At 41.1% G+C, this 27,974-nt stretch overlaps 3 protein-coding genes across 4 annotated transcripts; 2 read left to right on the forward strand and 1 right to left on the reverse strand.

Moving 5' to 3' along the window:
- Positions 1 to 9,913: 9,913 nt before the first annotated feature.
- Positions 9,914 to 13,870, forward strand: blvrb (biliverdin reductase B). Its single transcript, XM_077248466.1, has 5 exons — positions 9,914 to 10,167; positions 10,941 to 11,102; positions 12,004 to 12,093; positions 12,200 to 12,331; positions 13,166 to 13,870. Exons 1-5 carry the CDS (start codon positions 10,083 to 10,085, stop codon positions 13,318 to 13,320), a joined length of 624 nt encoding a protein of 207 aa, XP_077104581.1. The 5' UTR covers positions 9,914 to 10,082; the 3' UTR covers positions 13,321 to 13,870.
- A 132-nt stretch (positions 13,871 to 14,002) lies between these two features.
- On the forward strand, positions 14,003 to 17,333 carry sertad3 (SERTA domain containing 3). The gene is made up of 2 exons (XM_077248467.1): positions 14,003 to 14,160; positions 15,786 to 17,333. The coding sequence occupies exon 2, from the start codon at positions 15,794 to 15,796 to the stop codon at positions 16,634 to 16,636; it is 843 nt and encodes a 280-aa protein (XP_077104582.1). The 5' UTR covers positions 14,003 to 14,160; positions 15,786 to 15,793; the 3' UTR covers positions 16,637 to 17,333.
- Positions 17,334 to 20,129: 2,796 nt separating this feature from the next.
- On the reverse strand, positions 20,130 to 26,142 carry kcnk6 (potassium channel, subfamily K, member 6). Of its 2 annotated transcripts, none has more exons than XM_077248470.1 (3): positions 25,731 to 26,142; positions 22,814 to 23,209; positions 20,130 to 21,165 (listed from the first exon to the last, which is right to left on the reverse strand). In XM_077248470.1, the coding sequence occupies exons 1-3, from the start codon at positions 26,044 to 26,046 to the stop codon at positions 20,930 to 20,932; spliced, it is 948 nt and encodes a 315-aa protein (XP_077104585.1). In that variant the 5' UTR covers positions 26,047 to 26,142; the 3' UTR covers positions 20,130 to 20,929. The 2 variants fall into 2 exon arrangements, with proteins under 2 accessions (XP_077104585.1, XP_077104586.1); XM_077248471.1 differs by lacking the exon at positions 20,130 to 21,165 and adding an exon at positions 22,363 to 22,388 and having other exon boundaries at positions 22,752 to 23,209; positions 25,731 to 26,139.
- Between the last annotated feature and the right edge of the window lie 1,832 nt (positions 26,143 to 27,974).

Consider the following 27,974-nt stretch of genomic DNA (forward strand, 5'->3'; position numbering starts at 1 on the left):
TCTCTCTCTCTCTCTCTCTCTCTCTCTCTCTCTCTCTCTCTCTGCCCCTGCGCTCTCAATAACGCGGAGGATACAGCAGTGATGGGGAAGCCGCGCGCGCACACACACACACACACACACACACACACACACACACACACACACACACACACACACATTGAGAGATACAGACACACTGGTACACTTATCTTTGTGAGGACTTCCCAAAGCCATCTTTTGTCATGGTTAAAGTATAGCTAGTGTTACTGATCTAGCATTTATGATGAACTAAAATATATTGCTATTGATCTTTTATGCTATATATTTAAATACATTTGCTTTCGAATTATATTTGTAGCTGTTTGGTATATTTAAAGTCAAATTTTATTAAGTACACATTTTATTCCATTAATATTATAATATTTGAAAGAACAGGTTTTAAACATACTTTTAAGATTTGAATCAGCGTACACTACAAATACAAAAGTTACAGCACAGTCACAGTTAAGCATCAGTCATCTTAAAATGTGGTCCTGTTTTATCATACTTCATTATCCTGGTAAATAGTACGATACTATATTTAAGGACGGTATAATGCAGATTCTAGTAGTTCGGTAAGGCTATATTAATATATCATATCAACATATTCATAAAATAGCCTATATGACTATGAACTGAATATAGAAGAACAAAAACATGATTTTTAACCCTGATTTGTAAAGCCATCCTCTCTAGTAGGCTATGTGGATGACAAAGGCGCAACCGACTTTACTCTCCTTAAACCACTAGATGGCACAAAAATTCACCTTATCTTAAACGGTTAGTTCAACAAAATAATTTAATTCTGTCATTGTTTGCTCACCCTCATGTCATTCCAAACACCGTAATTTTTTATTTATTTTTATAATTCATAAAGAGATTGTAAAACGAATGTATTTGAGAGGTTTAGTCCATATTTTGTGAAGAGACACGATCAATTTACATGATGAACAGATTGAATTTAGACTTTTATTCACAAATAAACATTCATCAACGCACACATCCATTGTGGTAAACGGAAGCTCAAGCATGTTCTCTTGACGTGCGAGGACCCGAGACAGTAAAAGGCAAGAACCAATGAGGTTCATTCTGGTGTTACGCAGCACGTTTGAGCTTTCCACAAGAACCAATGAGGTTCATTCTTGTATGTCAATCAGGTTCAGTTGCTTCTGTTAATGTTCGCTGATCAATGTTTAAATGTCATTAAAAGCCTAAATTAAATCTGTTCATCATATAAAGCGATCGTGTCTCGTCAGAAATTTTGGACTAAACCGCTCAATTTATATGGATTAGTTTTACGATCTCTTTATGAACTTTTTGTAGCATCAAAGTGTCAGTTGCATAGCGGTCTAAGGAGGGACAGAAATGAAGATATTTTTGTTGAAATCTGAGAACTGTGTTCTGAAGATGAACAAAAGTCTCACAGGTTTGGAACAACATGAGGGAGAGTAATTAATGATAGACTATTCATTTTTGGGTGAACACTCTTTAAAGGTGCAGGGTGTGATTTTAGCGGCATCTAGTAGTGAGGTTACGAATTGCAAGCAACAAAAGTTACGGTGGCCGACAGGAAAATATGTCATCGTCTGAGACCGCAGAGAGTAGCCAGTTCAGCAATGAGGTTTCTTTACATGGATAAATTAAGAAATTATGTTTACTTAATTATTCAGTAAAACTATATGTTATTGCGAATATTATAGTTCCCTTTCGAGAGGTCTCTCCTATTGCGTAAGTAGCTTACGCTATGGGAAAACTCCTTTTCTCGAGAATATTGAAGTCTTTATGTAAAACGCATTGCAGCTGCACAGCTGACAGCAATGAACGAAGGCAGCTCGGTCATTGGCTGTGCTGCGGCAACTTGCTCGAACCAATGACGGGGCGACTCTGAATGCGCGACCAATGAGCGCGCTTCGCGCCCGCGCGCGTCAGAGCCCGCCAAGATGGGCGTGGCCAAGAGCTATATATTGGGCGCCCCGTCATGAGAGTTCTTTAGATTTAATCTCCTTCAGCGAACACCTTCTTCGCTGGATCCTCCGGATTATTGAAGCTTCGCCGTCGAAAAGCATACCAGCGGGATTTGCTACGAGGACGTCGGCACCTTCAGCCGCCTTCTAACGCGATTCTACTGAGCCATCCGGCGTACTGCTCACGCAAGTATTTACATCTGTTCGCTCTGCGACACTTGTAAAAGAGCAAATTTTCCAAGGCGTTGTTTCAAATGCCTTCCTGCGCGTCGTGCAGAGACCTTCTCCCGGACGGGGATCGTCACATCATCTGCGCTCGCTGCCTGGGCCGGGACCACGCAGAAGCTGCTTTGACCAAGGGCGGATGCCCCGAATGTGACGACCTGGGTCTCTCCGCACTGCGGGCTCGCCTCGCCGCTTTCGCCGTGAGCGAGCCCATCGCCGCCATCCCTCTGTTCGAGCCGCGCACTAAGAAAAAGCGCCGCTCACAGAGGCTTCCTGAACCTGAGCTCAGTGACGTCACGCCGAGCCAGTCTCCGCGTGCTTCACCGCCGCTCTTGCCTTCCCCACCGCCGGTTCAGTTCACCCAGCCGGACCCACACCCCTCTAGCAGAGCGGTGGGCCTTGTGACTTTCTGCGCGTCCGAGGACGACGGGGGAATGGATGACAGCTTGTCAATCGACGCTGCATCGGACGACTGGCCGGGCTCCACTCTCGACCCCGCCCCGTCGACGCTAGCTAGCGCGAGCGGGGGCTCCACCATGGATAGCGAGATTATCCGCGTTCTCTCTAAAGCCGTGGAAGACCTCGGGCTCGATTGGTCTTCTCCCGAAGAACCAACCCGGAGCCGACTGGATGAGTGGTTTCTGCAGGGGCGCCAGCAGGCCCCTCGGCAAAGGCCTTCTCCCTTCTTCCCGGAAGTTCACGACGAACTCACCAAGTCGTGGAAAGCCCCCCACTCTGCGCTCCTAAAGCTTTCTTTTTCTTCCTCGCTCTCCTCTGTGGACGGCGCGAAGGAAAGAGGCTACGAGGGAACACCGCCCCTCGAGGAGGCCGTGGGCAATCATCTCTGCCCGCCCTCCACCACCGGATGGAAAGCCAAAGCTTCCCACCCCTCGAAGCCCTGCCGCACTACTTCAGCTCTCGCCGGTCGCGCCTACGCCGCCGCCGGCCAAGCTGCATCAGCGCTTCACTCTATGGCGGTACTTCAAGTGTTCCAAGCCAAGCTTCTCCGCTCTATGGACGAGTCTGGCCCCGAACCCGAAGCCTTTAAGGACCTACGCAGCGCGACTGACATAGCCCTGCGAGCCACGAAGGCCACCGCCCAGTCTATCGGCCGTGCCATGGCTAATTTGACTGTTCTCGAGCGCCATCTGTGGTTGACTCTGACTGAGATGAAGGACGCGGATAAGGCGCCATTTCTCGACGCGCCTATCTCCACCAGCGGGCTGTTTGGACCGGCGGTTAAGGGTTTCGCCGAACGCTTCACTGAGGCCAAGAATGCTTCACAAGCTATGCGGCATTTCCTGCCCAAGCGCTCCAGCTCATCGCAGAGCAGACAGAGGCCGCCGCAGCCGCAGCGGGCTAACACAGCCCCCACCGCCTCTCAGCCCGCGCCTCAGGCTGACGCTCGACGCCGCTCGCGCTCTCACAACCGCAAGCCGCCTTCTGAGCGACGGGGTCCTCGGCCCAAGATTGTGCTGAACCCCGAGCCTCGAAAGCCGTCCTAGCCACAAGAATGAAAAGAGAGAGTGCGTATCTCGCAAAAGCCGGACCACTCTCTCTGCAAAAGCTCAAGCATTACCCAGTCCCCTTACAGGCGGCTGGATATGTTCATACAGCAGTCAATGGGCCAGTCACAGAGCTCGCTCACCTGCAAACAAACGCCGTTTTTACGGCGACGCACAGAAAACACAAAAAGAGTCTTTTTCTGCCTGTGTCACTAAGGGTTCACATGTCCACAAAGTGTGCATTCCCAGATACTGTCAAAACAGTGCCAAATTCATTCCCAGCTAAAGCTGCGCACCCCATGAATGTAGATCAAGTGCCTACGGTCATGTACGCACCACTACACACAAGCACTGTTCACACAGTTATAAATTCATCCCCAGTAAAAGCGGGAAACATTATAAAAGTGACGCGTGTGCCTACCATTGTTTATGCACCCCCACTTATAAACACTGTCCTTACAGTGTCAAACACAACCCCAGCCCAGGCTGCGAGTTTTACAGACACAGCGCGCGCTGCTGTAATCACACACGCGCCCATTCACTCAGCTGCTCAGCGCGCGCCCGCGCCTCTGAGAGCTATGAGCTCAGGCGATTCGCTGGCCGGGTCCCTGCGTCACAGCGGCCCGCCCCTAGCCTGTATTCAGCCCATATCTGTACACGCAGCGGCATGGGAAAATATTCCAGATATGCCGAAATGGGTATTGAATATAGTAAAGCACGGATACTCGCTCCAGTTCGCTCGCAGACCACCACGTTTTACGACTGTGGTCGAGACGAAAGTGAGAAAAGAGTGCTCACATGTTCTACGCACCGAGGTGCGCAAACTAATAGAAAAGGGCGCTGTGGAAACTGTTCCCCCCTCTCTGAGCGAGGCAGGTTTTTACAGCCGCTATTTTCTCGTCCCGAAAAAGGATGGCGGTCTCCGCCCCATCCTAGATCTCAGACACCTGAACAAAGCACTAATGATTCGCTCGTTCAGAATGTTAACAACCAAGCATATCCTCGCGCAAGTACGCCCAGGAGATTGGTTTCTCTCAGTGGATCTGAAAGATGCTTACTTTCACATTCCAATAGCGCCCCATCACAGGCCGTTTCTGAGATTCGCTTTCGAGGGACAGTCGTACCAGTACACAGTACTTCCGTTCGGCCTGTCCCTGGCTCCCCGTACATTCACGAAATGTATGGATGCAGCACTTTCCCCCCTAAGGCGAAGGGGAGTGCGAATACTGAATTATCTCGACGATTGGCTGATTCTAGCACAATCAGAGAGTCAGTTAATAACACACAGATCTTGGATTATCAGCCATTTAGAATGCCTGGGTCTAAGAATCAATTTTGCAAAAAGCATACTATCTCCCAGCCAGAGGATTTCTTTCCTGGGAATAGTTCTAGACTCGATGCAAATGACAGCGCGTCTCTCATCAGAGCGCGCGCTCACCATCCGGCGCCTTGCAACATCATTCAGGGCGGGCGCGCTCGCCCCCGTCAAGCGGTTTCAGAGGATGCTCGGTCTCATGGCCTCAGCATCGGCCGTACTCCAGCTAGGATTGTTGCATATGCGCCCTCTCCAACGCTGGCTCAAGAGCCGCGTCCCTACTCACGCGTGGCGTTCGGGCCACCTTTTAATCAGAGCGAACCACGGCTGTATAAAAGCCCTGACGCACTAGAAAGCCGCCGACTGGTACCAGTCAGGCGTGAGTCTGGGTGTGAACACAAGGAGAAAGATGATAACGACAGATGCCTCCAAAATAGGTTGGGGGGCCCTTTACGAGGGCAGGCCTGTCTCCGGCTTTTGGTCAAACCCGGAGAAGCGCCTACACATAAACTGTCTGGAAATGAAAGCGGTTGCTTTGGCTCTCAGAGCCCTGCTCCCACAGCTGAGAAACGAACACGTCTTGGTCCGAACGGACAACATGACGGTAGTATCGTACATAAATCGCCAGGGTGGACTCAGGTCGAGCTCCATGCATTCAATGGCCAGGAGACTCATTTTATGGTCCCAGCACAACTTGCGCTCGCTGAGAGCAGCGCATGTGCCAGGTGCCCTGAACCAGGGGGCGGACATGCTATCCAGAGACAAAATTCTCCCAGGAGAATGGGCTCTCAACCCGCTGACGATTCACTGGTTATGGAAAACCTTTGGCAAAGCGGAGATCGACCTCTTCGCCTCCAAGGAGAACGCGCACTGCCCTCTTTTCTTCACGAAAAGCATGGATGCGCTCGCCCAGAGCTGGCCGAGCCGTCCCTTATATGCCTTTCCCCCGATCGCGATGCTACCGCAGGTCATCAGTCGGGTCAGAGAGGAGAAAAACGCAGTGCTGCTGATAGCCCCACTCTGGAAGAACCAAACATGGTTTCCAGATCTGATGCAAATACAATCTGCACCACGGCCGATTCCACTGAGGCCAGACCTCCTCAGTCAGGCCAACGGGATGATATTTCATCCCCGCCCCGATCTGTGGGCCCTTCATGCATGGCCCCTCAACGGGTTCCCAGGAACCTCACGAGCGGAGCACTAAAAACCATCGCTGAGGCGCGGGCGCCCTCCACGAGACGCTTATATGCCCAGAAATGGAAAGTGTTCAGTGTCTGGTGTAATGCCAAGGGCCTGAACCCTGAAACATGCGAGATTACGAACGTACTCGCTTTTCTACAAGGGCTTCTGGAGGCGGGCCGCGCCCCCTCCACGCTCAAAGTATATGTGGCGGCCATCACAGCATCACACGACCCTGTAATGGAACGTCCATTGGGAAGAAACGACCTAATTATTCGTTTCCTAAGGGGCGCTAGGAGGATGAACCCTTCACGCCCCCCCTCAGTGCCGATCTGGGACCTAGCTACTGTCCTAGACGCTCTTAAAGGGCCTCCGTTCGAACCACTCCGAACCGTGCACCTTAAACAGCTCTCGCTCAAGACTGCGCTCTTGCTGGCACTCGCCTCGGTCAAGAGAGTGGGCGACCTGCACGCGCTTTCGACAAGCGCTGCCTGCCTAGAATTCGGACCTAACGACTGCAGGGTCGTCCTTAGACCGAAACATGGGTATATTCCTAAAGTGCTCACCACTCCCTTCAGAGCACAGGTTATCTCCCTAACTGCGCTATCGTCCCCAGCAGACGAGCACGACGCTAATCTACTCTGCCCCGTTAGGGCTCTCAGAGTGTATTTGGAGCGTTCTGCCCTATTCAGACAGACAGAACAACTGTTTGTATGCTTTGGCGGCCGTACGAAAGGTTCCGCCGTTTCAAAGCAGAGAATCTCTCACTGGATAGTTGAAGCTATAGCGCTGGCTTATGAAGCTAAGGGACTTCAATGCCCCTGGGGAGTCAAAGCACACTCCACCAGGAGTGTGGCTTCTTCCTGGGCATGGTCGAGCGGGATACCGATCGAGGATATTTGTGCGGCGGCAGGCTGGGCCTCACCGTCCACATTTATCAGGTTCTACAACCTACAGGTCCCGACACTGCATTCCAATGTACTATCAGCATGATGCTAGTTGAACTACGAGTTCGTATCTAGATTATGTATGTGCTTGTGTCACACTGAGCGCCTTCTAGCCGCTCTGTATTCTTTCCCACATATAAAGCTCGCCTCTGCCGGCTAGTTGGATGATAACTTTGCTTTTTTAGCTCAGGCACCTGCCTCTGGCTATCATAAGGCGAAGTTCAGCACGCACGGCGTTTTGCATGGTGTTCCCATAGCGTAAGCTACTTACGCAATAGGAGAGACCTCTCGAAAGGGAACGACTCGGTTACTAACGTAACCTCGGTTCCCTGAGAGGAGGGAACGAGTATTGCGTAAGCTGCCGTGCTTGTGCTTGGTTAGTTCGCTTCAGTCGTTTTAACCTAAAGAACTCTCATGACGGGGCGCCCTATATATAGCTCTCGGCCACGCCCATCTTGGCGGGCTCTGACGCGCGCGGGCGCGAAGCGCGCTCATTGGTCGCGCATTCAGAGTCGCCCCGTCATTGGTTCGAGCAAGTTGCCGCAGCACAGCCAATGACCGAGCTGCCTTCGTTCATTGCTGTCAGCTGTGCAGCTGCAATGCGTTTTACATAAAGACTTCAATATTCTCGAGAAAAGGAGTTTTCCCATAGCGTAAGCTACTTACGCAATACTCGTTCCCTCCTCTCAGGGAACCGAGGTTACGTTAGTAACCGAGTCGTTACTTGTTCATCATTGTGTCAGTGTTTTATTCACTGAACTAAGCTTGCTTCCTTGCACGAAGAGCAACATAGTAACAAAACGCATTTGTCCGTTTAGGGCCACTGTAGAAACATCGGCGCATTTCAATGTAAGGGAACCTGCGGTGTGTGTAGACAGAAACTGCTCATTCTAAGGTAATACTAATATAACGGTTCATTAAGTAAGGTCTTTATACACAACTGAAAACTTCTTTTTCACGGTAGTGAGGAAACGCGCTCTGTAGCGCTGTGTGTTCGCTGTCGGATACGGTAGAAACATGACGACACAATATGTCGACCTCCATAGCAGGGGGCGCCCGCGGTTATGGAGATATAAATGTCTCATTCTAAGGGGCCAGTTGTTCAAAACATTTAATCTGGATCAAAATGATCCGGATTTGGAAATCCCATTTTTTCTTATTCAGGATCAGGTAATCCGTCTAACTTTTATGCCGGTTTTTCAAAGCAACATTGGACTGGATCACCCTGATCCAGATACACAGTTTACAAGATTACCAAATCCGGATTACCAGTGCTCTTAATGGGACAACATATCCTTTAGCTATATAAAGAACAGGTAGAAGAGCCAACATGGAGTCACTGTAAATGCTTCTTATTTTGAGACAAAACACAAAAATAACAAAAACATCCACTTCCATTCATAAATTTATTTTATGACCCCTCATCTGAGCCACAACAAATAAAAAACAAATATACATTGTGGATATTTTGAAAACGTCTTAAAACATTTTTCTGAATGACGGACTGACTCGACGTATAGTATGCAATTGTTAGAAATTATTTTTGACAGGCTCATCTCTAATGATTGTTTCTTTGAAATTAATATACGGTGATGAATGACAGAAAAATGGAATTTTATATTATTTTTGTTTGTTATTGAAATTATTTCATGGGGACAAGATCATTTTTATTTTTACTTTACTTTACTGAATGGCTTTATTGGAGCCTATGTCTACTTTATCTACTTTATCACTGTTACAACGGTTACACAAGTCAAGTGCAAAATATAAATAAAAGTATATATACACTAAATGATACAAAAGTATTATTTGACCAATTTAAAAGTTTTACTACATTTTCTTCTTGGAATCCAACTTGAAATCCTACCCCCAGTTGGGATCAGGATAATACTGTTTTTTTGGATCAAAGTTATCCAAATCATACTGACAAGTTTTGAATAACACAAACTGAAGGTTTGATCCAGATTAAAATTAGGATTGGATTCCATGATCTAATCTGATTTCAGACTCATTCTTTCCCTTTTGAACAACCCATGTTCAAGATTTGATCCAATCCGATAACCAAAATCCGATCAGTTTACCTTTGAACAACTGGCCCAAGGTAATAAAAACATAACAGTTCATTATGCAAGGTCTTTATACACCACTGAAAACATAGTTATGGGTCTTATATTGCATTCCTGTCAATAGATCCTCAGAAATATTACACAATGCACCTTTAAGGTGTGCCTTAGCCCCGTTGTAGGCTACATTGTAATTTACTAACCCATCCTTGATTAGACAGTATAAACAGTAGGAAAAAGACAACACAAATGATGCTAATCTATAGTTACTTATAAATTATGATATTAAAATGAACTAGAAGTGTGAAAAGTCCATAAAAAACACTACATTTAATGACTGATTATAAATAATCCATTATATTCTGAAAGGTAGGCTAGTCAAAAATTGGTCCAAAATACGAAGTCATATTTTAGTGAGCTATTTAGAAGTCATTTCACCTTTAAAAACGTTTAAGAGGAGCTCGATTCAGTTATAGGCGTGTTACATCAGAGATGGTTTGGTTACATTCATTCATCCACCCACCGACAAGTCCCGCCCTAAACCTGGTCATTCTTTGCAATGATTGGTTAGCGCTACTTATGATCATTCAATGGTTGGACAGATCAGAAGTCATTTATGTAGCCGTAGAAACAACAGCAAACAGAGATCAAATCAAGGGCGTGGCTTATCAGAATTCTAGTGGGGACAAAAAAACGCCCCATTAGTTGTTCTGACAGTGGAGTTGCGTAGACTACATGACAGCACTGACATAACATTCAAGATCAGGGTTTCAGCTAGACATACTGCTAGTGCCTGAGCGTGAGGTTGTACAGAAAAAATCTCTGTTTTCAAGTGGAATCAACCAAGAGCCTTTCTACTCGCCGAGATGTCTGATGCTATAAAAAATGTGGCCATATTCGGCTGCACGGGGATGACGGGGTTAGCGACCTTACCTATCGCAGTGACCGCAGGTAAACTCTTTCACAATGACATCTGGGACAGAGCTGATATTTTAAACTTCTCCTGTGCTTCACAATATTTCAGTGCACCAACTGTCTTTGACCTAGCAAGGACGTTGTAAAACAGAAACTGTTGTGGTGTCGAAAGTTGTAAAAGTGAATGAAAACAGGATTAGCATTGTCTTTATGAGTTGTGTATTAACACGTGTTGAAATTGCATTTTCCGTGGATTGGCATTTCGTTGTTTAAATTATATATTTGTTTTAGTTGTTTTGCTCCCACTTGCATTGGGGTCACGAGACTTTTGCGAAACTTCTTAGTCATGCATAATAACTAATCTGCTGAGTCATAAGAGGATGCATTTTAAAGATAAGCTTGAGTTACACCTTGTCTGTTTTTATCTGGACATTGCAGAGGTCTGGATCTTGCCTCCACTTTAGCTGGATTATTGTCATTTTTGTTCAGAGTAAACAACTGTAGATGAAAATATAAAGATATGCAATTTTCATGAATATGATACAAGTTAGTGCTAAAATAGTGGTCAATTTGTGTTTCTTTTAAAAGAAATTCAGTGAACAGGTACTTTTTAAAAAAAAAATTATGATAAATCTTAATTTCACAAGAGCTGTTTTTAAAATAATTATTATTTTGGCTTTACTCAGCTCGATTGTTAATTTGATTGATAGTTGTGAAATCTTATGGTCAATCTTATGGTCATCTTCACCAAACAGACATCTTGCATGATCTATTTTGCCGATTCTTCTCACGATTATTTGCGGTTCCAGGTTACAATGTGACTGTGCTGGTGAGAGACGCTGCAAGGCTTCCTTCAGACCACAAGGCCTCCAGAGTGGTAGTGGGAGATGTTCTGAACAAAGAAGATGTGAAGAAGACCCTGGAGGGTCAGGATGCAGTCATCGTCATTCTGGGGACAAGAAATGATCTCAGTGAGTTTACTTAACCTAAAAACAAATTCACTTGTAGTAGTAATAGTAGAATAGTAATGTAGCTATTACTGTCCTTTGTCATATACACACCATTACAAGATATGAATGAATTTTACTCAAAATTTTAAGTAGCCTCAGCATGAAAACCTTATTTTATTTACCTAATTCGATGTAATTTAGAGTGTGTTCACACTTCAGTTCAGTTCAGTTCGCTTGGTTCAAATTAGTCCTGGTCCACTTAGCATTCACACTGGTATTTTAACACCGAACCTAAAGGCTTAGGGTTATGTTCACAACCTGATTGGTAGATTTTTATTACGTACTGTATATTTTGCAACAGACCTTACCGAACATCTAAAACAATACTGTGTGCTGGGCTAAATGCGCTCGTTGTATGTGTGTAGCTACATATGATGGTATTTTGACCAGCTGAGAACTCGTGAAGAGCTTATAAAATGTGTAAAGGAGTCAAAACAGCGTCAGGAATCCCTCCGTCACACACAAACGAAGATCTGCTGCTGGGAGACGCGGTTTTGATGCCTGTACTGAACTGTAATGGCCAACATCATTGTGACTATGATAAGAAAAAAAAAAGGTGTGCTTGAGCATTCTGTCCTTTTTAGGGTCGCATCTTGTGACATCATGTCCTGTGTTGCGTTCATATTTCATTCGAACCGCACTAGAGTTTGTTTGTCCGCTTGTTTGGTGCGCACCAGGGTTCAGATGGCAAACAAAGCAATCACAGCAGGGTTTGTTTTAATCGAATTAAAACATGCCAAGTGTGAACAAACCCTTTAGAGTAAAAAAGTAGGACGGGACTTGATTTTATCCATTAGGAAATGATTGTGTTATGTGAAGTAATTGCACATTATTAACTTGTTCTATGAAATTTTGTTTGCTGGTCCCACAACAATGATGTCTGAGGGAACACGGAACATTCTGGAGGTCATGAAAGCTCGTGGAATCCGCAAAGTTGTTGCATGCATGTCAGGTATCTATGTCTGAGGTGTTTCAATCCATATTTCTCCTTCATTAGTGTGTAAGTGCATACTTGCATATGAAGGATTTGTCATCGCACTGTCTTTCTCTTTTCATAGCGTTCCTCCTGTGGGATCGTGCCAGAGTTCCTCCTCGTCTGGTGCCGGTCACTGAAGATCATGACAGAATGTACACTGTCCTGAAGCAGTCAGGACTGGACTATATAGCAGTCATGCCTCCACATATTGCTGGTAATTAGCATTACGTGACCTACATCCCTAAAATATGAATTTCAGTCAAGTGATGAAACTCTAGATGGCGCAGGCTGATAGTTCCTTACATTAAATTTTGCAAGCGATCATTGCCACAAAGGCAGAAGCTGAATGGCTTCTGCTGATCCTGCAACCAATGAGATTGCTTTCTCAACATTTAAATAGTCTAGTTCATTGTTTGCTGTTAGCCAGTCCTGCAGTGCGCTATCAGAGTTCTTCTGAACCCCTTCACCTCCCCAGCTCCACCTGCCTAAGGGTACGTTTACAACGATATGCTAAAAACTGAGAAGTTTTTCCTTTGAGTTTTCCACGTACAGAACAATCCCCATTCACACAAATCCGCAAAAATGGCTAAAACCGCTGTATTCTGCTGCCAGGCCATTAGATGGCGATGAAACACTATAGATTGAACACGTAATACGCATGTGCATGATGTCATTGTCTTCAGCGATTCACTTTTTTTGTTGTTTATATGGAGATCGTTTTCAAAAACTTGCACTGTGAAACCCGTTTTCAGGCACACAAAATGCCATTGTCGTGTAAACGAACGGGCAAAATGCATAAAAATTTGTACGTTTTTAGTTGAAACCGGTGTTGTGTAAACAGCCCCTAAATCTGCTTCTGGATTTATGTCTATTTATTCAATAAATACAGCAGTAGCACCGTAGCAATAACATGCTAAAACTATTCTGAGTTGTCATGATTGAATTGTGTTTAGAATTGCTGTTTTGGTTAGTTATATTTTGCTGCCAGGACCTTCAACATCAACAGTTGATCAGGAAATAGTTTGATTAATTTTTGTTTTCTTTCCAGATGACAAGCCTCTGACAGAAAAATACACCGTGACTGAGAACATGTTAAAAGGAAGAGTCATCTCCAAATATGACCTGGGCCATTTCTTTGTCAAGTGCCTTTCCACTTCTGAATGGGACGGAAAGACAGTCGGAGTTAGTGGAGAATATAGTTAATCTACTCAGGGCTTTGTTTAAGTGCACTTACAATTTTAGTGTATTTTGCATTGTCCAAAATGATTTTATTTTTGAGAGGCTGTTCACTGCAGAGACAATAGGTGGAACTTGACATCCAGCTCCTGCTCTCTGGATGTAATGGGTGAAGCTTGAAAGTCCAGCCACACCACAACCCTACTCACAACTCTTTCCCTAAACAGAACAAGTCAAGCTCCACCCATTATGTCCTGAGAGGGGGAGCTGGACATCATTTGGCTCTGCAGTGAGCAACATATGTTAGCAGAGAATGTCTTTTGATTCTGATTTTTTTTTTTTTTTCATGAACACATATGCTGCCCAGCAATAATTGTACTTTTAGTTAATCATCGTTTGGACATGTATTTACATGTTATTTTGTATTTACTGAAAAACAGATGGTTGGATGGAAAAAATTCCTCTGTTTTTGTTTTGCCTTATAAAACATTGAATATACAGTATAATGCCTAATAATGTAGATTTTTTTTATTTTCTGTTTTTAAAATAAAGATGTCCGTGCTTGTTTTTCTCTTTACTTATGTGTATTATTATGAGGCGGAAAAAAGTATTTCTTATCAGCTTTCAGTAAAATTTTAAGGTGTTTGTACCTTTAAGAACTAGTAAGTACTTACACAACTACAATACCCAGCATTCCTCACTCGCGCGTGACGTCAGAACTGATTGAATCACTGGCGGGACGAAAAAATTCCAGCAGAGCAAACGATTCCGACTCTTGAGCAGCGTTATACAATTTACAGGGGTCAAATTACTGTATAAACGTTCAATAGTTACATCGAGTTTGGAGTTGGTTTACATACTTTACAGGTGAGTAAAACATGTGATACAGACAGTATTAGTGGATAGTTACCATGCTAAGCTAGCGCACTGATTTCTGCTTACACAAACTTCTGGAAACGGGCAGATGTAGTGATAATACCTAGTTTATTTTTTCTAACGAATTAAGTTACTGTTTACAATTCAGGATTAAAAACGATTCTTGGGTTATCGCAAAATATACAGTCCTATGTCGTCTTCGAAACACAAGTCGAAAGAAGTCTAATTAAGTTAAACATGATACGTTACATGTTTTTTTCTTTTCTTTTTTTAAACATACATTCTGTCATACGCGTCTAGAGATTGCAAACAATGTACTCTCGTTTGATCAGTTTAGATGCGTTTTAGGTCTATATTGTATGAAATATTATAGGTCAAAATGACGCCCCACCCACATATTTTTTCTCTTGGCACAAAATCTCATTTCAACTCTTTATTATTGTAGTTTTATCTGAATTTGCAACATTCGTGTGATTTAGTCAGTCAAAACAGTTTTGAGGTTAATTGATCTAATTTTATACCTGTGGAAAATGGTGATCTGTGACATTATGTTGAATATCAAAATTTGTGTGTGTATGTGTGTGAGAGAGAGAATTTGTTAATGAATGATTTGTAGTCACATTGATTTTTTTAGATTTGTGGATTTATTTATTTTATTTTGGATTGTAAAGATAACTGGCACAGAAGGCCCCAAGTGGTGTGTTGTTGTTAATACTGCTTAATTAATATTACTTATTGTAATTCATGGGGTTGTTATTGAAAATTCCCATGAGTTAGATGTACATTTCATACATCATTGCTATTCATTAAAAAACCTAAAGGCTAATTGAGTGAAATCGTTCAATTAGAATTCACAATTCATTATAAATTATATTATTGTATGAATTCAAATATGGGCAATTAAATATTTATATATTCATATACCTGTAAGTAAGTTATAGAAAAAAAACTAACTTTTTTACTGTCAATTAAATTGCCAAAACACAATTGTAAATAGAATAGTTAATTCAGTATTTTATGTCAATGATACAAAAGTCATGAATACTGTGTAAGTGGGCTTCAGCTTCTCCCTAGTGTTATTTTTAATATCATTTAGATAGTTTTTCTTAATATTTCTTTTAATTTTAAACATTCAACTTGAATGTTTTTGTAATTCTGGTGTTTTTTTGTGTCATTTTTAATAGTTTTTTTATTAGTTCTATTTCAGTTTTTAGTTATTGTACTACATCTAGTTAAACTAAATTAAAGAGAAGTGTTGCTTTGGCAACTTGCTGAAATAAAATGAGTTTAACTTTTATATAATTTGTTTTCAGTTAAAATTTATTTGATTTCAGTTAACATTTTTTAAAAAAAGTTTTAGTTATAATAACCCTGCTAAAATGGATTTTTTTATTTTTCTTTATAACACATAAGCTGATGTATCATCATCCAACCTGCACATGCTAAACCTGTATCTAAATATGTTACAATTTAAAAGCAAATGCACGTTGTTCTTAAGCAAGGCATTGTACTCAACTGTACGAAGTGTCGGATGTAGGAGCAGTTCACCAAAACATTTCCTCATAAGAGTGGTCTTATATTTGCACTATAAACTCAAACTCGCTGTTGTTTTGCAGAGTGTGAAATGGTGGCCAAAGGACAGAAGCGTAAGCTCCTCCACCGGGAGGTCGAGGGAAGAGGAGGAGCGTGGGAGAGTCAGCTGCAGTCTGTGCTGGACATCTCCATGGAGAAGTTTCACCGTGACCAGGCCCTCGTGGAGCCCAGCTTATTACGCTCGGTTCTTATCAACAACACACTGCGGCAGGTTCAGTCCGAGGTCCGGGCGCAGGTCGAATCTCTGTCCGCCGTCAAAATTCCCACTAAATCACAAACTCACTCCGGGTTGGAGGCCGATTTGCCCAGCGTGACCCCTGCTTCGACAGAGCATAATGCACCTCTGTTCTCGCTGAATGATGAAAATACGGAAGAGGATGTCATGGCCTGGACTTCAGAGGAGGATTTCTCTTTATCTTCAGCCATCTCTGTCATCCTCAAAGATCTAGATACAGTTCTAGATGCCGGTCAAGGGCCTTGTTGTGCGGCTCCTCGGGCTCCGCTCGGCTCTGTAGAGAATCTAACTGGAGATGCCAGGCTCACGCAGTGTCCTCTGTCGAGTTCGAGGACTGAAAGAACGCCCAACATGGTGCCGTTCATCAAATCAGAGGCGGCGTGTCTAGGTCGTCCTCAGGATGTGGCTTTAGATAAACTTCTCCTGGACATCGACACGTCTGTGTTTGAACCGGAGGTGAATCTCCTGCAAGGTTTCTCCGTCACGGCCGACGATCTAGTGAAGTATCTGCCATCCCTGTCCAAATCTCCATCGGCATCCTCTTCCTCATCTTTAGACTCTCATGGTCAGGCCACATGGGAAATCCAGGAGATCGAGCATGTTATGGACATCCTAATGCGAACGTATCCGCAAAGCTGATTATGATATCATGTTAAAGCTGGAGTTATTTGATAAAAACTGTTTTCAGAGGTGTACTGAAGACATTTCCATTGAAATAGCACAAGGGATTGAATATGACTGTTCTCTACCGGATTATGATTTGCTACCTCATGTTTTCCAGCTTGTCTTGCGAAGTAGTCAGCTGTCAATGTCAGCTGATAGTTAATAGCAGTCATTAATCCTCTTGATGAAATGTAGATATGCATATCTCTAGTTCTGTTGCGAGAAATTAAAAGATTAATTCCTGAATGTGTCAATTAACAAATTACAGAGGACTTTTAAAACGTTGTTTTGAAGTCCTTACAAATGTCTCTCTCTATATATTTTTTACTTTTAGAAATGATATTGTTCTCAAAGAGATGCACTTTCCATTAAGTCAAATCCCTAAGTTTTAGAATGGATGATTTGATATGTCGTTCTGTCCTGAAGATTGGATTTAGATGGACTAATTTGAGATTTATAAGATTTGTGTATATTTTTTACTTCAAAGATATTATAATGTGCAGTAATTGTCTTACATGAGCAGTATGAATATACTGGTGCTGTTTCAGCAGACAAAACATGTAGTTGCCTATGCAAAATATTTACTTTTGACAGTATGATATTATAATGTGAATGCTATCTCTCTTTGTATTCTATTGTTATACGTCAAATAAAGTGGTACTTGGTAACATCAGGTGGCTAAATGAGGAAGTATTTTTATGAAAGTGAATCACAAGAGTGAAATGCCCTTTTGAACCAAATGCCATGCACATGACTTAATATTTTAATGAGAAAAATGATTTCATGCATGAAAGGCGATTAGACAAACTTGCTTAAGAAATTACAAAAGACATCCATACCATTTTCAAGCCATAACAAGTCTACATGAAAAGGATTAGCCTTCAGAGTCTATATGAAATATATTAGTGGTGGAAAAATTACACATTTAAAAACAATCTTGAAAATTCATTTTGATAAAGAAAAACAATATTGCTTTATTTCATATATCTATTAGAATGGCTATTATTGTCTTAAGCAAAAACATGTACAAGAACTACATGTGTGACAGGAAGGAAACTTGTTTATTCTGTTTATAGGAGAGATAAGGTTTTTTTTTTTATTGAGTAAACGTATCTACCAACTTCCATGTTTATTACAGCTGCTTTCGAAACCTACAGGGGTTGGACAATAAAACTCAAGCTCATGGTTTCAGACCACAGTAATGTATTAGTATGGTGTAGGGCCTCCTTTTGCAGCCAATACAGAATCAATTCGTCTTGCGAATGACAGACAAGTCCTTCGCAGTGGCTAGAAGGATTTTGAGCCATTCCTTTTCCAGAACAGTGGTACTATGTGATGCTGGTGGAGAAAAACACTTCCTGACACACTAATCCAAAATATCCCAAAGTAGCTCGATAACATTCAGATCTGGTGACTGTGAAGGTCATGGTAGATGTGCAACCATTCTGTCACAAGTCATGCTGTGTTTATTGGTGCATTATCCCTTCAGGGTGTTCAATGTTTGAACATCAGGTGATCATGGTCCTTCAGAATGGTTTGGTAGTCCTTGGCAGTGACGCATACATCAAGCACAGTAGAGAATACCATGATTTTGCAGCCTCAACCATCACTGATCCACCATGTGCTTCACTCTGGGCACGCAACAGAGTTTACTCAATCGTTCAAATCTCGGGCTGCGGACAATGTGAAAAATGTATTGCTCTCTGATATCTTTTAAAGACAGTGAGGGTGGACTCATCAGAGAGCAATACATGTTTCACATTGTCCACAGCCCAAGATTTTCACTGTTGGCACCAATGAAACCAATTGTTGGCATTGGCACGAGTGACAAATTGTTTGGCTATAGCAACCGGACCATGAATATAGACTCGAGCTCCAGAAGAACAGTTTTGGTGGAAGCAGGAGTGTCGAGTTGGGCAGCTGTGTGTATGTTTGTTGGATACAATCCGGGTTAGGCTCTGGACATCCCTTTCAGACAGCTTCCTCTTGCGTCGAATTACTCCTGTTGGATGTGGTTCTTCCTACATAGTGGTATGAAAACATTATCCTAGATACCATAGCTCTCAATACACCACAAAGACTTGCTGTCCTGGGGCCCGTTTCAATAAGGAGGTTCAACCAACTCTGAGTTAAAACTTGAACTCTGAGTTGACTTACCCTGAGATGGGAAACTCTGAGTTTTCGGTTACAGAACAGCTGAAATGAGTAAGTTCAATCAACTCTAAGTTGACTGACTCTGAGTTAAGCGCGTGCACCACAACTACAAAAAGCCATTATCAATGGAGCACAGATATTATGAGTCACCATGGTAACAGCGCCAGACAAAAAGAGGTCTGCATATTTCTCACCAGCAGTATGCAACATTTTTTTTAAGCAACAGGGCAGCAGCGGCGATCGAGAGAGTTAGTTTGGGAGAAAATAGTTGCTCAAGTCAATGCGTAAGTTTACATTTTAATTACTGTTATACGGTGTTGCGTGTAATTACCAAGTAATCTAAATACTGTAATTTAATTAAAGGGATTACTCTTAATTCTTCTGTAATACAAAGTCAAATATGATGTCATTGCATTAAATACTGCATAGACTATAGAACAATTCTGTATAAAACAATAGTCAATTTAACATAACTTTTTTTAAAGGTATATTTTTAATGTAACCTTCTCTCTCTACACTCCGATCAATTCAAGAATAATTCATGCAATTGTATATTGTTAATTTGAAAGCATTAAAAGTGAAAGCCACAGTTTAATTCTGTAGAATTTGTTTAGAACTACATGATGTAACTCTAATCTACTGTATTTTCAGTTGCCAGTTAAGAAGTTATATAGACTTCAGCTTATTAAAAAACGTGGGGAAAAAAGAGCAATGAATAAATGTACCGAAAGAATGAATGAGGTGTTTAAACACCGCTTCCTCTTTAAAATAGGGAGGAGACTGAAATAAACTCTGGGTTTACGGAAGTAAACCTGCTCCCGACCAGGTTAGGTTCACAGAGTAAGTTACCATGGTAACTGACTCTGAGTATAAGTTACCTCTCTTTCAGAAACAGGCTTGACTTACCCTGCTTTCTCAGGTTTGACTTACCTCCCATTCTGAAACAGAAAACCCAGTTTCCCTCATTTCAGGGTTAACATACTCAGAGTTTTCACTTAACCTCCTTTCTGAAACAGGCCCCTGGTCACAGTGACAAAAACACTTTGTCTCTTTTTATTAACTCTGATGTGTCTCCCATTATGTTGCGTGGATTGCAATAGCTCATGTACAGTTGTGCTATTGCAACCTTCACACTCAGGCCACACATATAGTGGTGTGAAACCTCCAATACTACATGTATATTGACCAGAGTTTCAGTTTCATTGTCCAACCCCTGTACTTAAAATGCTTAAGAAATAATACAGGATGTGTGAAGTGAAACCTTCCTGTAACTCCACAGCTACACAGGCTCATGATACATTTCATCTCACAGTCACAAAGTATCAAAACAGTTTTTATTTTTTTCTGTGCATGCATTTCTTAAAACACTTTCTGTTCTAACATGAATATCAGGCACCTTTTTTGTTCCCTACCATCCAACATTTACCATACAATGATACAAAGAATAACGAATGACTGTACAGTACTACGATAAACACAAAAGACTGTGTACAGCATATCAGTCATTGGCTGTCAATTATAAAGTGTAAAAAGCCAGTTATAAAGTGCATCTGAAGTTCTACACATCTCAGGACATCAAAAACCACCATCAACTAGCTCTGAAAACAATGATCCAAATCATTTCATACTCGGATGAACAATCCAATACTGGACGGATTGTCTTCATGTTTCTATTGTCCAGACTGAGAGGTCTTGGTCCAACAAAAAAAAAACAGTTAATAGTCTGGAAATATATCTAAATATGAAAATAGCAATCAGTTACAAATCCTACACAAAACAACACTAGAGAAGATTCACACGTAGGACACAATGAGTAAGTTTTCAATTTCCTAAAAGAATGGCAACAATACTAAAGATCAAATTTGAAAACTCCAAACAAGGGGAAAAAAAATCATTTGATTCATGAAAATGTTACAATCCACCCAGACGCTTTGTTCCAACATAACATTAGAGGCTGTTCTGCCCAACAGTGAGGTGTATCGTGTTGCACGTGTTCATACTCGGCTGTCTTGAGCTTGGAGGTGCTGCAGTGCCAAGCTGTGCTAAAGACAATTTATAAGTGCAGGACACTGCCAAAATAAGTGATCTTATGTGAATGAGGAAAGATCTAGTATTTTATCCATTTATGGAGTTGTAGGACACTTGCGAGCTGGGATCCCGCTGCTTTATCGAGGCCTTCTCAGCCTCGGGCGATTCGCCATCAGGCTCGCGATCTATTATTGGCTCTTTATCCTCATCTTCCTCCTCGCAACTTGGCAGCTGGAAGAAAGCGGTCCACCCGTACACATCCGCAAGCTTGTGGAATGTGCGAAGGACCAGGAACATGACCATCAAGCCCACAAACAGGTACACTGGAAGAGAAAAGAACGAGAACTCGTGTAACCAAACAACTTTAGATGACCATTTCAAGTACTTACAAGGAAAGCTGAAATATTTCAGAGCTTTGTAGAAAGGAAAAATTATTTATATTTATAATATAATATATATTAAATGCACTGGCACTTGGTACGATATATATACACACGTTTCCAATGGCAATAATAACATTGTCAAGCACATGGATAAAATATTAGGGGTAAAAGGTAAATTTCACAATTGCATCCAAGTTTCCAAGGATAGATTAGATTATATTAGTAAATTTGTGGAATGTACCAAGGACCAAAAACAGATACGCTGAAAGAGAAAAGAAAGAATTTTAGTAATCTATAGGCAAAAACTATTAGAGTAAATTGCCGAAAAGAGAAACACACACACAGTTAACGTATGAGATCGCATTCTAAATGCGACATTTATATGAAGTCGGTCCCCCCTTTGCCGCTATAACAGCTTTCCACAAGATTTTGGAGTGTTTCTTTGGGGCTATTTGCCCAGTCATCCAGTAGAGCATTTGTGAGGTCAGGCACTAACCATAAAACTAGGGTGACCAGAAGTCCCGAAAAATTGGGGACAGTCCCCAAATTTAAGCTGTTGTCCCGAATCCGGCCCTAATTGTCCCGAAAATTATACTAAAGCAAAATCTTGAGTAGTTATTGTCTGATAAAATATTAAAAACTGTCCGTGGAGGTCGAGTCGTCCTGCAGCCAGCCCACGCCGGCTGCTCATTGGCTACAGCATCTTTTTTGTTTCTTTTCTTGAAGTTTTACAAAGACACCGGTGCGAATTTAGATATGCATTGATAAGCTCATTTATTCATTCGTTTCGTTGACATGGTGACATGCCGATAGCCCCCCCCCAACCCCCCACCCAACGTCCCAACCCCCCCCCAACCAACCCCCGTCCCGAATATCAGCCAATCTCATCTGGTCATCCTACATAAAACCCAAACATTAAATAAGCAAAGCATAAAATTAAATTATACAGCTGAATTAGTATTAATGTATCATTTAATAATTATTCAGAGCAGACTTGCTCGGATACAATGGAGAAATTCACTTTTTACACCTAATATTTTTCCTTTCTACCAAGCCATTTTTTTATAGCCATGAGCCGCTTATATGAACCATATACTAAATGCCTGCAGCCCGGGTTGGACATTTGTGGCCCCATGCTTTCTTTTACAGCCCTTGGTTTCAGTCTTAGGAGGCACAATATCAGTACATGGGATTCTGTCATTATCGCATAATTCTGTGCATCACTTTTATTATTTTTAATGTGTTGATTTTCATATAATTATGAATGACTTAACCTTAAAAGGGACCACTGCATGACTGTAGGTCATATTGACTCTAGAAGCTACAAAAAGAAATATTTATACCGGTATATATATATATATATATATTAATTACAAAATATTTATTAATTTATACTACTTATATACAACCTAAATATAGTACATTTTAAAGTTTATATTGATGTTTTGTTAAATGAGGGAACTTTTGCCTTTTCTGTTGAAAACTTTAAAAGCCCCATCTTGGTTAAAGCCTTTCACACTCCTCACCTGTCTTTGAGCTCAACCAAAAAGTCTCTGAAAGGAAACTCGAGGAGATTCGAGTCTCTTACCCATGACTGATATCTTGTACAAAGCTCGGAGTCTCTGTCCTGACTTTTCTGCTGGCACAAAGTCCCCCAGTCCTATAGTGCAGAGGGAGATGAAACAAAAGTAGAAGGCGTCCAAGAAAGACCACGATTCTTCTATGGCGCTGAACACCAGCGCAGGAATCACAAAGAAGCCGAGCACCACCAGGACCATCAGTACGGTGAAGTGCACGACACTGGCTGTGCGGGGGTGCAGGCCGGCCCGCTGCTGGCACATGGAGATCGGCCCGTAGGTGAGGGGGTGCATGAGGCGCTGGACACAGGCGGTGAGCACCAGCATGGTGAAGGGCACTCCGATCAAAGCATACACAATGGAGAACGCTTTACCCGCATCAGAGAGCGGCGTAGTGTGGCCGTATCCTGGAAGAGAGGGAAACAAGTCAAAAAAATCTCTGCAGGGGAATGTTTCCAACAGGCACGACACTTCATGTCAAGTCAAATTTATTTGTAGAACGCTTTACACAATACACAGCTTTAGAGAAAGCCATAATAGTATATAATGTCTTTGTGCTTTACCATATAGAGCCAGTTTTATGACTGGGCATTGGGCAATATGACGATATAGAAAAATTATACGAATGATTTAGATCTAGCTATATTGTATTTAGAGGGTTGTCTAGCACACGTCCCTGGCACATGTTTGAGCGTTGAAGTCAATTAAGATATTTACATATAGAATAAGTGATGTTAATAAAGTATTAATGAATATGATCGGATGTTGCAGGTGAAAAGTTAGATTATGGTCAGTCAGTTTCATTGTCAGAGTAAACAATTCTCAAAAAGCATCATCGAATGTACAATCAGTTGTCTGGTTGTCAAAGAGTCTGATATGAGTTTTTTCACAAGAATCTGGTAATAACATTTCCCAGATGAAATTAGCAAGTCATTTAAGAGATGATGTAGAAAAACCTAGGGTTTGGCTTTCATTTTAATTAGTAACATCTCTGATTTCAGCCAGAAGAACTATATTGTGATATTAATCATTAGTGTTTGAAAATGACTTGCATTTTCGTGTGAGATGCTCTGCCTTGAATCTGGGAGAGATCATCCAAAAATTAAGATCCTTACATCATTTACTCACTTTCATGATGTTCCAAACCTGTATGACTTTCTTCACTGGAACAAAAAGGCGATATACTGAACTGTGTTCACACACAAAAAAAACTTATGGACTCCACTGACATTGTATGGATAAAAAAAAAGAAAAATCCCCTTCTGTGTTCCTCTTCGGTGTTATACAGGTTTGGAACGACATGAGGGTGAGTAAATGATGACAGAATCTTTATTTTTGGCTTTATCTTCCACTTTATCTTGCTAATTATCCAACGCATGTGATTTCCTGACTGCGTAAAGCTGTTAGTGTAATCTAATACAGAGCAGGGTCAGCTACACAGGTTAACATGCTCGATGAAAGGAAAGCTTTATACAGACAAACAGGTCAAAGGATTGATTTCCCATGATACTATTTGCAGGACATAAACCGAAAGGCTCAGTTAAAGCAAACAAAGCTTGCACTATGCCTAAACTCAAAAGAGTCGTAGTGTGTTTGACAAAAACAAATATCATGAAATAACCTTAAAATCACTTTTATGGATAACATGGATACATTAAATGTGGAAAAACTGTCTCTCAGAGCTGGAATACGTAACCAAAAACAAGTTTCTCCCACACACTATCATTTGAATGTTAGGGCACATTTGCCTCCCATGCAAATGTTTTACTTCCTGTCAACAGCAGCAAATGACAGCTGAAGTCAAAACGGATGAAAAACATGTGTAAGTTAATCTAATTAATTAAACTCCCCTCACAAGTACATAAAAAATATTTATGTTATGTACACACTGACCTCTAAATTCCACACTAGCCTAATTTCCATTACCAGTCAAATTACATGCATTAATCTAAACACAGACCTTCAATATGTCTGAAAATGAAAATAACCCTTTTGATAACTGGGAGTTGTCATCACATCAGTATCTTTTTTTTAATGAAATCCTGACATTTAAGGCATGGATACAATATATCAATTACATACACATCACATTTATCTATTTGAGCAAGGGAAATGAGGTTGTGTACCATGCAAGACATTCATTCAACATTTGATTTACAATCTGATTCCAGCTTATATGTGTAATGTAATAGTAATATTAATATATATATATATATATATATATATATATATATATATATATATATATATATATATATGCAAACCCAAATATGGATTTTATATATTTTCAAAACTAAGATGGAAAAACTGTCCATTTATATATTTAATTTAACTGCTATAAAAAAAAGCATACTCCATTTCATCCTATTAGGTTAGGAGGTTTTATTCTGCAGTCTAAACAATGGTGAGAAATTATGAGATTAATCAATTTTATTAAAAAAACACAAAAAACTCTAGTCTTTAGATCAAATTAAAATATATGTATGCATATATATATTTGAGAAAGAGAGTCCACACAAAGGGGCCTCAAGCCGTTTGCCAACATTTCCATCCTGATGAACATCCTGTTAATCTTGCCATTGGGTAAAAACGTTGTATGTCATAAATTATGCTACCTAAGAAGTCTGCCACACCTTTATATAAGCAATAGGATATTAAACAGATTTCAAAAGCACTACATAAAAGGAAAGACTCTGATGAAACCGTCTCTTAACAAAAAACACTATTGTTTACACAGTTACAGTAGACTAGTATGTTCAGTTCTGGCGAACTTTGGAACGTTGTTTTGCAGAACTTCGAATGTTTGTGGTGTTCTACACCGTATTCTACACTCGCGTCATATATAAGGGGCTGCTAAACGTATAAATATCAAATATGATGTATCAAACAAGCGCAACATCAATTAAACTCTGTTCATGTGAAACTCACCCACTGTCGTGACCATCGTGTTGGCAAAGAACAGAGAAGACGCCAAATCCCAGTTTGTACGGAGCGAGGCATTTTCAAGGATCGACACGCCGTATTTATTCGCTTTTAAAACTCGTTCTAAGAAACCTTCAAGGGCCGTAGCGTTGATGCAGCTCAGGTTGAGGAACTCCGCTTTCAGGGAGTTCAGGTCCGATTTCAGGGTCTCTTCGACGGGTCGCTCGATGGCAGAGAAAACAAGCGCTCCCAATATCAAGTAAGTGATGTACGCTAGGATGAAGCCACTGAGCACAAAGCAAGATCTTAACGCCGTGGACATGGTGGGATTTGGGAGTAACGTGATGAAAATGATTCTTAATTTGTTGCAGTGATGTGTTCGACTGATTAAACTCCACCCTTTTACAATCCTCCACCCTCTGACAAAAGTTGGCCACGGTGGCCAGGAAATAACTGTACTCAGTCACATGTGTGATGCCTTGAATTTTGTGGGTTTGTAAGGTGCAACAAACTTCACACGAGCTCTTTCATTTACACCCAACAGAGAGATCCATTATACACATAGTGTGATTAGTACTATCAAGTGCTCCCATGTGCCAAGAGTCTAAATGTACTCATCACTTTAAAAAGTAGCCTACACCTACAGAAATGAATAGTATTTCTCATTAAAATGATGAGATGAAATTATGAAATACATGAGGTGAAGTCTTCAGTCACTTCTTGGAAAAAGCTGTTTTGTTCTACATGGAGTTAGTCGCCCCTTCTCAGAATTGCAACTTTATATCTCGCAATTCTTAGTAGTTTCTCGCAATCTTGACTTTATATCTCGCAATTGTAAGAAAAAAAGTCAGAATTGTGAGATAAAAAGTCGCAATTACTTTTTCTTTGCTTTATTCAGTGTGGCAGAAACAAGTAAAATCCAATTCTGAGGAAAAAAAGAATGACAATTACCTTTTTTATTTTTTTATTCTGTTGCGGGAAGAAGCTTCCATAGATTTTGGGCTTTTTAGCTTTTAATAAAGTTTTTTTTCAGACTAGTGGAAAGAAAACATCCAAAATACAATTTTAAGTGTATGTTTCATAGCACTTTATCTATTATATATAGATTTAAATTGCACTGAATATCTTTAAAGGCCGTTTTCTCAAAATGAGTTTTTTCTCTAACTCTGAGTCAGAAATCTCCACTTCAGCAGCACTTACAGACACCAAAATGTACAGTATTATTCCTACATATTCTGGATTTTACAGAGGGGTTTGTTCATTAATTTGCCTGATTTTATAAAAAAATTAAAAAATTCTGGCTGTTGACAGTATTTTCTGATTTATGAAGTGATAAAAAGAGATATCCAAAATCCTATAAAAACCTTGAAAAATGAAACAAGAATTAACCTGGCTTTACCCAATTTTTATAGTTTTGTTCTAGAAATGTATGCAAATTGGTGGATATTTAATTAGATAATGCCTCATTTGCATATTTAAGAAAGCTTGTACAAAAAACGTTTGCAATTCTTAATGTAATCAATCAACTGGGGATGTAAGGTGATATCTATTAGTTACCCTTTTACCCTATTCACCTGGGGTGTCTTGCCTTAAGAAGACACTGGTTTTACAGATAGGCTGTTAAAGTTTATTCATAAGTTACTGATGCAGGGATTTGGATTAATTTGCATAGGATGTATTACAGCAATATAGGACATTAGATCAATAAATAAGACCTCAATCGCATGACGACACAGCTTTCTCGTCAACATATTGATTGTGTCCCAAATTATCCTAAGTTTTCTTTTGAAATACAAAATAACACAGAAAGAAACTCGTGATGAAGTCTGCTGTGAAGATGAAGAGAGAGAGGGAGAGTCACATGTCACTGAGGGGATAGAAATAGCTGCAGTCTCAGTCAAAACAGTTTAGTGCATTTCTGTTCATATCCACACTTAAGTAAACAGACCTCATATAAACTCATGAGGACAGCAGTGTGGAGACAGTGAACTATTATCCTGGTAGACAAGCAGCCAAGTCACTCTGATTAGTCAAAGTTAACCAATTAATTTCCAAAGTTTCCTCTTGTTACATCTCTGTACAAAGGAGATGTCCTCAAGTGTTTTGATGGCACAACTGGAACTAAATAATATGTGCAGATAATCAAAATGACCTGAAGTTATTTTGTGTTCATAGGTTGTTGCAGTTTACATCTGCTCAGGCCACTTACAACAAAACATTGCATGGTTAAACTCTCAGTTATCCGCTTCA

The sequence above is a fragment of the Siphateles boraxobius genome, unplaced genomic scaffold (genome assembly GCF_051911475.1).
Source record: "Siphateles boraxobius isolate OS27281-9 unplaced genomic scaffold, OSU_SipBor_1 30, whole genome shotgun sequence".
Lineage (NCBI taxonomy): Eukaryota > Metazoa > Chordata > Actinopteri > Cypriniformes > Leuciscidae > Siphateles > Siphateles boraxobius.